The sequence below is a fragment of the Dunckerocampus dactyliophorus genome, chromosome 8 (genome assembly GCF_027744805.1).
Source record: "Dunckerocampus dactyliophorus isolate RoL2022-P2 chromosome 8, RoL_Ddac_1.1, whole genome shotgun sequence".
NCBI lineage: Eukaryota > Metazoa > Chordata > Actinopteri > Syngnathiformes > Syngnathidae > Dunckerocampus > Dunckerocampus dactyliophorus.
Window position 1 is genome coordinate 14,104,907 of NC_072826.1, and position 12,983 is coordinate 14,117,889.

Below are 12,983 nucleotides of genomic sequence, written 5' to 3' on the forward strand. Positions count from 1 at the left end.
CATGGTTTAAACAACTTCGTACAGTATTATACTTCTAGAATGTGTCAAAGGAAGACGTTTAAATGCCCAAAATAAACTATGGGACCCGCTAGGTAAATTTACCGTGTCTTTACTTTGAAATCCCAAAAGGAAGTACGTCTGTACTAGTGTGCGCTAGTCGGCCGGGTGTGCAAGTAGGTCTGAATTGGCTGCTAACAGACCAGCCAACTAACTAACTAGTTGGAGGATTTGTCCCATAGCAGCGTGTTCGTCTTTGTCCGCTGACGGGAGGCCACGTTGGCCGCGATGGAAGTGGACAAAATGGACGAGAACGACTGGAGGTACCACGGGGAGGGTAACAAGAGCCTGGTGGTCTCCCATGTCCAGGTGAGTCTGCTAGGCTAACATTTAACATGGAGGCAAGTTGGGCTAAACCTGGACGCCCAATGTTAGCTTGGCACTTTATATTCACCTTCAGCAAGCTTCCTCTCGCCTTTTCCACAGTGGAAAACTTTGTGAAAAATGTCTAGAAATGTGTTTTAACAGCATTGTGTAGTGTCACTCTGTGGGGGTTAATGTGGCGGCGTAAGGCTGTTGGCTAGCTCGGTCGTGTTGCGTGCGTCCAATCAATAAGAAGACATTAAAAATAGTAGAAACACCATCAATGATCAACATGGACATTTTAAACAGAACATTGAGACACCACTTCATACATACCTGAGGGGAGCTACCCTGCAAGTTATTAGCCGGTGTCAGCTGGCTGAGAACCGAGATAGCTATGTGGTGCGTTCATGGACACCCATGCCCATCCCCGCCTAGGACTGGGACCGGCCCGAGCACGTCGATGTTGTTGAGCAACAAGTGATGGCATCAGCAGTGTTGTGCTCATGTTCTGACGGGTTTCACCTCACCCCATGTACTTTGGTTAGGGATGACACCATTTGTTACTGTCAAACACAAAAGCCGTGACATTGACACTGTCATTTAACAATGGACTATGTTGTTCCATTACACTGAGACCTGATCTATGAGAGAGGATCAAACTATTAGAAACAGGTGTCAGTGTGATGATGATAAAGACTTGTAACTAAAACAAACTTTATTGGGTTGACAGATGGTTGTGTGCTAGTTGAACACACCCAGGTGCTAAACCACAGTAATCTAGGTAATTGGATGATTTGGACACGATCATCTACGTATTGATAATTTTATGCTGATATGATTTTATCGACAGTCAATGAAGCTGAAAAGATCTTATTCGTGTTAAATGAAAGTCACACTGTCCTCTGCTATTGTCCTCACAGCTCTCCAAAGTTCTGCGTCTGCTCAAATACCCTGCTGAGGACTCGGAAAACCCCCCGCAGGTAAATATGAGGTTTTGCAGGATGCTTCTTTGGAGACAACAACTCACATGATGCTGTCTCGGGGTGTGTTCATCTTGGAGACATGTCATTAGATGCTTACCAAAGCAGCCTGTTCTACGTGTTTTGTCTGCCAGTTTTTATTGTTTCTTAGCTGCTCTCTGGAACTTATTGGCTTGACATGCAAATATGTGGCACCGCCTTCCTCGTGTCAGTATTTAGATGTTCCTCGTCGTGCTCACCATGCAGAGGAAGTGTGAATCTGCACTTGTATCTTCCTTCTGAACCAACTTTTTCTTGGAGGAAATAATGTAAATATTAGCTGTTCCATGGTCAAACTGTGGCCATTTTTTAAAAAACCTTTTATTCACTGTTAATTTGCTTAATGTTTTATGTCAAATATTAACATTCTTAAATGCCATACAAGTGTAAAAGGAAGCGAAGTTACTATTCAAACATCCATCCATTCATCCATCTTCTATGCCGCTTATCCTAAGTAGGGTTGTGGGGGTATGCTGGAGCCTATCCCAGCTGACTTCGGGCGACAGGCGGGGTACACCCTGGACTGGTCGCCAGCCAATCGCAGGGCACATATAGACAAACAACCATTCACACTCACATTCATACCTATGGTCAATTTAGAGTCGCCAGTTAACCTAACATGCATGTTTTTGGAATGTGGGAGGAAACCGGCTATTCAAATATAAAAATTGTGTACTCACTCTAAAATTTGATGACAAGGCGGTGCAAAACTTGGAGGTGGAGATTACTGCCTGTGCCTCTTAGCATGTGATGCTAAACCTCTAAACAGGATGCTGCTTTGTTTGCTCGTGTGTTTGTGTCGCAGACGACAGAACAGGCCTTCAGGCAGATCCAGAACATTGTTGACTTCAGCACCAATGTGATGAGCAACCTGCTGGGAGAGAAGTTCATCCACAGTGGAGTAAGCCATGCCTTTGTTTTCATCTCAACACAAACTAGTGTTCCATCCTCCATTGCAGGGTTTTGTTCTAGAACCACCAGGGATAGGTGAAAATCTGCAAAATAGCTACCTCCCACTGTAAACACTAGTTTTAGCCTTTATAACCCCTCCCAAACTTTTTACATGCCTTCAGACTTATCTAAGATGTTTTAAAGCATATTTAAAGTAAAGTGTGCAAAAACGAAAATGTGCAGTACATGTACGGAAAATACAGTAATAACGGAATACAAACACAAGCACAGACGTCTACTGCTGCACGAAATTAAACCAACACCCATAACAAACCAAAAAGTTGTTTACACATCCAAACAACTGGTGAAGCTAGAGTTTTTGAAAATCTCCACTCTGGCCTTAGTTTACAGTCAAAAATCTACCTTTGCATGTGTTGGCGAGGCCAAAATGCATGGAAAAATGAGTTTTTGAAATATTCGTATTTGTGTGGACATGGCCTTGAGGGTGTGTTGATTCTTACAGCAGGTTATCAGCATCCTAGTAAGACTGCATCTGGGTAGTTCCCCATCTCAAGCCACGCAAACTGGCCCTTGAAACACATGGACGTGAAAAATTCAGCAAAATAGTCACTTTAGACTTACAGTCATCCCTTGCCACATCGTGGTTCTAATTTTGCGGCTTCACTCTTATGGTTTTTCAAAATATGTTCATTAATTCTGCTGTTTTGTGGTAGCATCTGACCTATTAGTAAAAAAAAACCCCAGCATATTTAAGAAAACATTTACATAGCTTTACACGCATTACAAGCATTTTCAAGCATAAAATGGCTAAATGAACTAACTAAATGAACTATAATACAAAGAATGTATCTTCTGCCTTATAACTGTGAATATTGTATTCTACATTGGTCACTAGGTGTCAGCAATTGCTCAGTGAGACAAACACCAGACTTGATTGCCGGAACAACAGGCTTTTGTTGAAGGTTTAAATGATCTCACAACACTCACAATGATAAGATAATAATCATAATAACAGGGGCTACGTTGCGGCCATTACCCACGACAGGCTAAACCTCAACTGTGAACCCCCGATGTCACTTTGCCTTCCATATCTGTCTGCCTGCAACTAAGTTCCCCTTGGGAACACTTGTTCTGCGACACACATGAGCATGACTTTTATTTGTCTTAAATGGCTTAATCCGAATATAAAGGTGACTATATGGGTGTCATTTCATGTGGAGAGGGCTCTAATAATGTAAAAACCGTATGTAGAAGACCGTAAACAAGTTTCCTATGCCATAACTATGGAAATATTCCATTTATAAAGAAGGAATCCTACTTTACGGAAAAAATACAAAGTTTAGAAGTGTATAGCACCTTACAACATCCCAATGGTGCTGAAGGTGCTTTGCAAGAAAAAATGTAAAACACAAACAGGGTAAAATCGAATAAAATATGAGAATAAAACAGAAATAGACGCTCATATACAAAATCACATTTAAAAAAACACCTACAGTCGTCACATGTCAAATGCTAGTCTTAATGAGTTTTTAAATGAGATTAAAAATTCATAGCGCCGTGATAGATGTAGCTCAGGTGGAAGGGAGTTCCAAAGCTTGGGAGCAAAGGCAGCTAAAGCGCGAGCCCCCCATTTTTTGTATCTCATCCTTGGGACTTTCAATGTTGTGTTCTCAGATGAGCCTTAGATAGGTGACAATCAGTTAAAAGATCAGCCAATCAAGACTATTGATGACCTTCAACACAAACAGGAGAACTTTAAATTGTATTCTAAAAGTACTGGGAGCAAATTGAGAGAAAAGAGAACTGCAGTGCTACGGTTGTGTTTTGGTGAGAATGCGAGCAGCTGCAGTTTGCAACTGCAGCCTGCGAAGGGTGGACTGGTTTACTCCAGTATACAGGGAATTACAGTAATTGCGCCTCGGAACTAATTAAAGCATTCATAGCTTTTTCAAGGTACACTCTTGATAAAAAGGGCTACACCTTTGCCAAGAGCCTGAGGTGGTGAGGAAAAAAATTAACTTATCACGGTGGGTTCTGGCAGCAATTAACTGTGATAGATGAGGCACTACTTTATTAGAAAATCCACGAGATGACGATAGTTGAAGCCGCGATTGAAAAGGGAACACTGTATTACAACACACATTGCAAATATCCTGCAAAATAGCCGCATCAGAGCCGTAACAGGATTTGTCCACCTATGCCTTTAAACAGAAGTCAGGGAAGACGGGATACATAAGATATAAGTCAGGGAGGAAAAATGCCGGATTTACAGGAAATGTGAAAGGAGCTGATGAGAAGTTATTGAGCAACACAATTGACTTGGAGGAAGTTGCATTGTTTGGCTGTTTACACAAGTTATCTTAACTGAAAACAAAATTGCTGACGACAGCGATTCTAGAGCCTAAAAAGACCAGTATTTGAAAGCAGATTTCAAAGGGGAAGTTTTTGTGGAAACGTTGTAAATGGTCATGTGTTGCCAAGCAAAACTACAATGGTGGATCTCAGTAGTGTTTCTTCATCCAAGTGTTCATTTACAAAGCTAATGTTTTCACTCCTGTTGGCAGCTATGTGGAAACAAAAAAATATGACAATATACGTATTGCAAACTAATTAAATTACACCGCTTACACACTTATGCACACTGTGTGTATGCTACCTCCTGCCTCCACCCACGGAGACAAAGAGTGTATGGCCGACAGAAAGGCTCACTCTGTTCATGCCGTAGTTCTATGGGACAAACGTGCCAAGGTGCTGAAACCAGTGCACAGAGTGAACTCTCTTCCTGCCTGTTAGAAGGCGAGAGGAGGAAAACAGACTCGCATGCACATGGCAATATATCGAGGCCTGCAAAATCAAGTTCATTTTCATTTATTCTGTGATTATTATTGTGCCAGGCCTAGTGCCCACGAGACTATTTTTTTTTTTTTATGAAAGAGAAATCTTGTCACATTTTAATCGTGCAAGATCTTGTGACACCCCTAGTCAACAGATCTTTTGAGGTCGTCGTCTGTATGCCACTCTTCAAGGGATACTTACAAAACATTACCTAACACTTGCTTGTTACGTAAACGTACCAAAGTCTACCATGTTTTTGCACCAAACTAATCTCAACAAGAATGAAACAGCAGCTGCAGGCAAAATGTTGCAAAACAAAAATTAAACTCTTAATTCAAGCAGTCATAAAGCAGCTTTAGATTTTGTGACCAGCCCCAATTGTGTGCTGTCTTTGGGCTTTTTGTTCTTCTGAAGAAAGAACATACGCGAATAGATTCGTTAATGTGACTGATTTTCAAGATGCGTGGGATTAATAAAGTACTACTACTACTACTACTACTACTACTACTACTAAATAAAAGGCTTGTGAAATAAAAGCAACATACAGTGATCCCTCGTTTATCGCAGTTAATTGGTTCCAGACCCGACAGAGAAATTATTTTCCATACGTTTTTTTTATGTCTGTGTAGGCTCTCAGTCGTACAGGAGTTGTCCATCGAGGAAAAGGCTTCTTGAGACGTCATCTGTACTTCTGTGTAGAAGGTGTCGGACGTTTCGCTCCTCATCCGAGCGACACTTCCCTTTTATCGTAGGTGTGAATAACAGGATAGGATTATACCACTGCTCCGCCCAGGCTTAGTGTAACGAACCAATAGGAGGAGGGTGTTGGCACACCAATTCCGCCCACTCTTACTGTATTTAAGGCCTAAGCTACCAGCACTTATTAGTTTGCTGACGAAGCTCTTCGGATGAGGAGCGAAACGTCCGACACCTTCTACACAGAAGTACAGATGACGTCTCAAGAAGCCTTTTCTACGTTTTTTTTAGCATTATTAGTCCTCTAGATGCGAATTAACACCCCTATACTCACCTTTACACTTGTATTACCCAATATAGTAGATAAGAGTAAATAAGCCATTTAAGACATAAATAAGACTCGGGCTCGTGTGTGTTGCTATAAATTTGTTTCCACCTGCAATAAAAGCCTGTTCCAGTGATCAAGTCTGGCAGTTGTGTGTCTCACTGAACATTACGGCAACATCGCTGACACCTCTAGTCACCAGTGTAGAATTCTACATATCATCAGCGTCTTTGAACCTCTGACTGTATGTACTAGTAGACCTGTTCAGCATATGAAAGGTATCCTTAAAATTACTGTATTTCTGTTGTGATTTGGTGCTACAGTGTGTGTGTGTGTGTGTGTGTATATATATATATACAGACCCTTTCCAAAAAATTTGAATGTCATGGAAAAGTTGTTTAATTTCCATAATTCCATTCAAAAAGTTAAACTTTTATAGATTATAGATTCAGGGCCCACAATTTAAATGATTTCGAGTGTTTGTTTGTTTATTTTTACGTAATTTGGGCTTCCAGCTCATAAAACCCACGAAAACAGGAATTCAAAAAATTAGAATACTGTGAAGAAATCACCATTTACTTCTCAGTTTTTGCAGGAAAAAAAAGAAAGAAATTAGGATCACATCAAATCAATCAAAATATGGTACTTTCAAAACGATATGTCAATCTTCAATACTTGGTTGGGAATCCCTTTGCCTAAATCACTGCCTCGATGCCACGTGGCATTGAAGCAATCAGCCTGTGGCATTGCCTGGGAGTTATGGAAGCCCAGATTTCCTTGATGCTTGCTGTCAGCTCTTCTTTGTTGTTGGGTCTGGTGCCCCTCATTTTCCTCTTGAGAATACCCCATAGATTCTCAACGGGGTTTAGGTCCGGTGAGTTGGCTGGCCAGTCAAGCACTGTGATGGCATGGGCATCAAACCAGGTTTTGGTGCTTCTGGCGGTATGGGCAGGGGCCAGGTCCTGCTGGAAGATGAAATCTGCATCTCCATACAGATCCTCAGCAGAAGGAATCATGAAGTCCTCTAAAACATTCTGGTAGACTGTTGCGGTGACCTTGGATTTAAGAAAGCAGAGTTTACCAACACCTGCACCGGACATTGCACCCCAAATCATGACGGACTGTGGATATTTCACACTGGACCTCAGGCAGCTTGGGTTCTGTTCCTCACCCGTCTTCCTCCAAACCCTTGGACCTTGATTCCCAAATGAAAGGCACACTTTACTTTCATCGGAAAAGAGGACCTTGGACCACTGGCCAACAGTCCAGTCCTTCTTCTCCTTGGCCCAGTGGAGACGCTTCCTACGTTGGCTCAGGTTCAGAAGTGGCTTGACCCGAGGAACCCGACAGTTGTAGCCCATCTCCCGGATGCGTCTGAATGTGGTGGTTTTTGAAGCTGTGACTCCCGCCTCATTCCACTCTTTCTGGATGTCTGCCAGATTCTTGAATCTTCCCTGTTTGATAATCCGCTGAAGCCCACGGTCATCTCTTTTGCGGGTGCATCTTCTCCTGCCACATTTTGCCCTTCCTCTAGACTTTCCATTGATATGCTTGGACACAGCACTCTGTGAACAACCAGCCTCCTTAGCTATGAACTTTTGTGGCTTACCCATCCTATGGAGGGTATCAATGATGGTCTTCTGGCCAGTTGTCATGTCTGCAGTCTTCCCCATACTGAACCGAAATGAGACAATTGAACCAAACTGAAGCAATTTAATGACACCTGGGGAAGCCTGTGCAGGTGATTTGACTTTAGTAGATGATTAGTGTGTGACACTCAGTTTAAAACATTCATGCCCTGCAAAATTTGGGCTGATTTGTTCACAGTATTCTAATTTTTTGAATTCCTGTTTTCGTGGGTTTAATGAGCTGGAAGCCCAAATTATGTAAAAATAAACAAACATTTGCAATCGTTTAAATTGTGGGCCCTGAAGCTATAATCTATGAAAGTTTAACTTTTTGAATGGAATTATGGAAATTAAACAACTTTTCCATGACATTCTAATTTTTTGGAAAGGGTCTGTGTGTGTGTGTGTGTGTGTGTGTGTGTGTGTGTCTATATATATATATATATATATATATATATATATATATATATATATATATATATATATATATATATATATATATATATATATATTTTTAAATTACAAAAAAACCCCCACTGAAGTGATAATTGAAACAAACTAAGAGCTCCATTCAAAATGAATGTTGAATTTCTCTACAGGAAGTAGTCAAGCTGCCTCTTGAGTTTGTGCGACAGTTGTCTATCAAAGTTCAACATCAGCGACCTGGTAAGACTGACATGAGTCACACTGCAACTGAAAAAGAAAACAAAATAAATAAATGCATGTCTTCCCACATATTTGGCCTGTTGTGTGTGTCAGCATGGCGTTGTGATAAAGTTATGGACATATACAGTGGCTGTGCCCTTTGTCTGCCAAACCTGACATCTCCAAGCCTCCAGCAGCCATCACACCCTCCCCCACTGTGTGTGGAAATTAAGGTACACCAGCAAAACCTTCAAACATCTATTAGACCAGAAGCCACTCTTGCAGGATGGTCATTAAGATGAAGTTGTCCTGCCCCCACACTGTTACTTTGTTCTTCCAGCCCAAGTGTGGCTTCCTGCCGTCCGCCAAGCACATCAGCAGAGACATCAAGACCAAAGTGTGTCGCTTCTGCATGCACCAACACTACAAGGTAACCACACACCATCTGTCAAACCACAGACACCCACGGTTGTGTGTTTTGTGAACGTTGACGTCACACCGCAGGTGGCCAACGGGCGCTGGAAGAGACGCAGCCTGTACTGTCCTCTCGACTTGTTCTCAGGGTGAGTCCAGCTTAACACTCACAGCTGGAAGGTTTGCTTCTTTGTGCCTTCTTCACATCTTGCTTGTTTTCTGTTCTCTCAGGAGCAGACAGAGAATGCACTTTGCTATCAGACAACTCATAGAAGAACCTCAGAACAACTTCAAAATCTTCAAGGTGACACATGCATAACTTTATTCAAGTCTCTTTGCTACCTTACGCATTGACACATCATGTCATTGTAGCAATTTTTTTTTTTTTTTTTTTTTTTTAACTCACCGAAGTTAATTGTCAAAGTTGATGATGAAGTGCTGATGCTGTACATTTGGACCATTGCTGTTCCTCTGAAGTCCACTAGATGGCACTAATGCAAGTAAAAACAAAGCAATATGTTTCCTTGATTTGTGAAAATGAGCTGTGCCAAACAGAGAAAGAGATGTGAGCACCCAACACTTGATTTTGGCAGGCTATTTATGTTAAGTAATGACAAAACAGCTCAAAGGTTTGGGAAATCTAGCTCCATCACATTTGAAGCCAAAAATCTGCAAAATCCTGCTTTTTCTTGAGTTTTGTTGCGAGTGGCTGGCCAAATTGAACATGATAAATGCTCTTTTATGTGTCAGGGAGGTCAGTGTATATACAGCAGCAAGGAGGGCGGTGGCAGCGAAGACTCTCCGGACCTGAACTCTCTGCTGTATCACCTCAGACCCTACTTCCTGTACGGAAACAATCGCATCAACAGTCATGTGACCGGGAAAGGGGTCCTCAACGACTTCATCCAGGTAAACCCAGTGATTAAACACATGTTTAATGAAGTAAAAAACGATCTGTGGACCTTTTCCTATACAGGATGGATATTACTTGTATATCTAAGATACTAACAGTTTAGGATTGGTCCTTTTTTTAAGTTGGCATCAACATATTAGCTAATAAAATGTCAGTGACACCTCCTATGTGAGCACACCGAATGTTGATGTATTTAAAGATGACAGTCACTGTGATGCCCTGCAGGTTCTGGTGAACGCCCTGCTGAATGGTGGGGGTGGAGGGGGTGGGGTTGTGACGGAGCGACAGAGAGAGGGGCGGAGCTTCTGCGAGGCCAGCCTCTTCAACAAGGAGAGGAGTCGACATGGTCAGCAGCCGAATTTTTGCTACTGTTACTGTGTGTCAGCCATGATGTTTCAATGGTGGTGTGTCGTTTGCATCATCATCCAATGTAAATGAAAAACATAGCTGACGAGTGCGCAAAGTCAAGATTTGTTGTGATTCAGAAAAGATTTACTGTCAGTAAGTTGTCACTAATAACTACAGATAAATATTGTTTATAGTCTTTTAGTGCATCTCTATGGATGCCGCCATTGTTGTTGTGCCGCCACATTTTCGTGGGGGTACATTGTGTTTACATGTTTTTCAACTTGGAGCAGCATTGTATTGCACTTGTCCTTGTTGGAAATGTCCAAATTTTTAAAAATTGCAGTATGAGAGTCCCATAATAATTAAATTTTTGACCGTATGGTTGTACGACTGTGTGCAGGCTCTCAGGGTTTGCCCAGTGACAGCGTTTTGTTTCGGATCCTTCAAACTCAAATGTTGGACACTTTGAACATTGAAGGACTTTATCCTCTGTATCGCCGAGTGGAGCAACACTTGCAGGACTTTCCCAAGGAGAGGTAACGCATTATTCTTGGCCTAATGTGTGACTTGCCTTTATCATTTTACACATGCACAAAGAGAAAATGATAGTTGTAGCTGCTTCTGCTTGGATATGCTTCTGCTCTGGAGCTGTGTCTAACCTAATAATTACAACACGCATTTATAGTGTGTATAATGTTATTCGAAATTGGAGAACATCAACGTCAATCCAACAGGAGGGGAGCGAGCGAGCTGTAAGAGAGATTTTTATGGGCGTATGCGTATCAATTATTTGCGTATTTTCACCATTCGCTGGTAGGCATGGAATGTAACTCCCGCAAAAAGTGGGAATCTACTGTCTTTTTGTTGTTTACATTGTCAAAAATTGTGAAAGGCACCAAAATAACTGACTGTGCTGTCCCATTCTTTGATACCCGGTTGGGAATCTCTCTGGTATGTGTTGATTGTTACTCTCTGACATAACTTCCTGTGTGTGTGCGTCCGTCCATCAGAAGTCGCCTCCAGGTGGATGGTCCGTACAACGAGGCCTTCCTGGAGAGGTTACAGAAGTGTCCGACAGAGGATGACGGCTCTGTGGACTTTGCGGTGTCCAGGGTGAGACTGGACTCGGCATCATTGAATGCAGCTGCTTCCTCTTCTAAGTGCTGTGTGTTTTGACTGCAGGTCCATCAGTACCGCGTCGCCATGACGGCAAAAGACTGCTCCATCATGGTTGCTCTGGTACCGAGCAGTGACGAGGAAGATGATGAAGTGTATGTTTGCTTCTAAACTGATGAAATGTCTTCTTCATGTCTTTTAATGATCTCCTCCTCCCAGTCTCTCCAGTCAGAGGTGTCTCAGGGACTTCTTCACCTCCAGACCTCCCTCTTTTTCCTACTCCGTCTCCATTCTGGATCTGGACCCAAAACCCTTCGACAGCATCCCGTTCCAGCTGCAACTGGACCAGAAAATTGTCTCATGCTATATGAGGGTGGGTGCCGCCTTGCCATTGCACTCGGGCGTCATCACGACGTCTGACAGAGACGACTGCACGCTGCTCTTCAGGCCCGTCTGAGCAGCTGGGCATTGCGCTTTGACACTGGTGGTGGAATTGACACTTGTGCTGATGCATCTCGGCTACGATGAGGTGTTAGGGTTGTTTCTTTTGTGCCGTCAGGAGAAGAATCCCTCCATTCTGCCATTATTAGTTTGTTTAAAAAAAAAAAAAAACAACATGTTTTTGGAGGGTACTTTCTTCATTTGGTGGTGGCGGTTTGGGGATGGATGCGGGTACTTGGCAACACTTTTACTTCACCATGGCAACACTACTACCAGTCAAGTGCCAAGAAAGATGCGGGTTATGGGTCATGATATTTTTATGATGTCATTCCCTGAATGTATGTGGAGACCTCTGAGGGGACATCACCGTGGCAACAAGCTACATAAACATGTCTTCCTTTGGTTTGCGTGTCAGCAGCAGCCAGGTGTTTGGTTTGTAAGCAAATTGCTTTGCTTTCACTCAAGATTCTGATTCCGGCACCTCCAGCCCAACTTAACCCAAATTTGAACAAATAAGATGAGCCAGCTTAGTTTGTTGGAGAAAACAAACAGTGAAACCTCACTCGAGCGAGTACTTGTTCACAAAGTCATGTGACCAGTCCCTCTGAGCTCCAGCGCAGAGTTGACTGTCTGGGTGCCAGGAGTGTACCATACTTGTGCCATACTTGTAGAACTTTATAAGTGTTGTGCCTAAATGTTCTGATAAAACTGTGTGTGTGAGTGTGAGAGAAAGAAACATTGTTACAAGCTGCTTTCATGTTAAACATACCTGTGAACTCTCAGCACTCCTGATAACTTCAGCAGAGGGTCACAAGGTCATCTGACATGTTAGGGTGCCGTCTGAATCATTGGTGAAGTCTTTGTATCCACTGGATGAGACACCACACTGCAGAAGTAAAAGGTCACACAATAGACAGCAGGGCCTGATGGGACCTTGTGTGACAGCAACCTAAACCAATCAGAATTCAGATTGTGATGGTGAGCTGTTTGAGTGTGTGTGAGTAAAATGTTGAGAGAAAAAAAAGATATTTACAAATACAAAGGCTGCTGTCTGGCATTTTGTATTTAAATTATTTATTTTTGTAGATTTTAACCAATGAGCTCTGCTGTCAGACTTTCTACTGAATAAACACTTTGTAAGAGACCAAGTGTCATTGTGGAGCTTCTTGTCACTTCCAGGATGCTTCTGCAGTGGAGTCACAAGTCCTGGAGCAGGCCAACCTCCCTGATGATGCACTCCAAGGCTGCTTCAGGTCCCACTAGCCTCAACAGGCTGTGGAAGGCTGTAGCAGCGCCACCTATCGCTTCAGAGGGGAACAGTTGCTGGG

General features: G+C 42.6%; 2 protein-coding genes across 2 annotated transcripts in view; one reads left to right on the forward strand and one right to left on the reverse strand.

Moving 5' to 3' along the window:
• The first annotated feature begins 158 nt into the window (after nt 1-158).
• Nucleotides 159-12,799, forward strand: ippk (inositol 1,3,4,5,6-pentakisphosphate 2-kinase). Its single transcript, XM_054784330.1, has 14 exons — nt 159-366; nt 1,284-1,343; nt 2,188-2,283; nt 8,378-8,444; nt 8,538-8,656; nt 8,764-8,853; nt 8,928-8,986; nt 9,069-9,141; nt 9,588-9,746; nt 9,976-10,096; nt 10,499-10,634; nt 11,109-11,211; nt 11,281-11,369; nt 11,434-12,799. Exons 1-14 carry the CDS (start codon nt 286-288, stop codon nt 11,669-11,671), a joined length of 1,491 nt encoding a protein of 496 aa, XP_054640305.1. The 5' UTR covers nt 159-285; the 3' UTR covers nt 11,672-12,799.
• The window catches only part of cenpp (centromere protein P), a 65,316-nt gene continuing 64,137 nt past the window's right edge, over nt 11,805-12,983 (reverse strand). The window contains exon 9 of the mRNA XM_054784332.1: nt 11,805-12,983. Within this exon, the coding sequence (XP_054640307.1) occupies nt 12,853-12,983 (131 nt within the window). The 3' untranslated portion in view covers nt 11,805-12,852.

Bases quoted from the DNA above. Each gene is read 5' to 3' on its own strand.
- ippk (XM_054784330.1), top strand. From the start codon at position 286: ATGGAAGTGGACAAAATGGACGAGAACGACTGGAGGTACCACGGGGAG. The intron at 10,097-10,498 runs GTCAGCAGCCGA...GACTGTGTGCAG, and splicing joins CAAGGAGAGGAGTCGACATG to GCTCTCAGGGTTTGCCCAGT. The intron at 11,212-11,280 runs GTGAGACTGGAC...TTTTGACTGCAG, and splicing joins TGGACTTTGCGGTGTCCAGG to GTCCATCAGTACCGCGTCGC.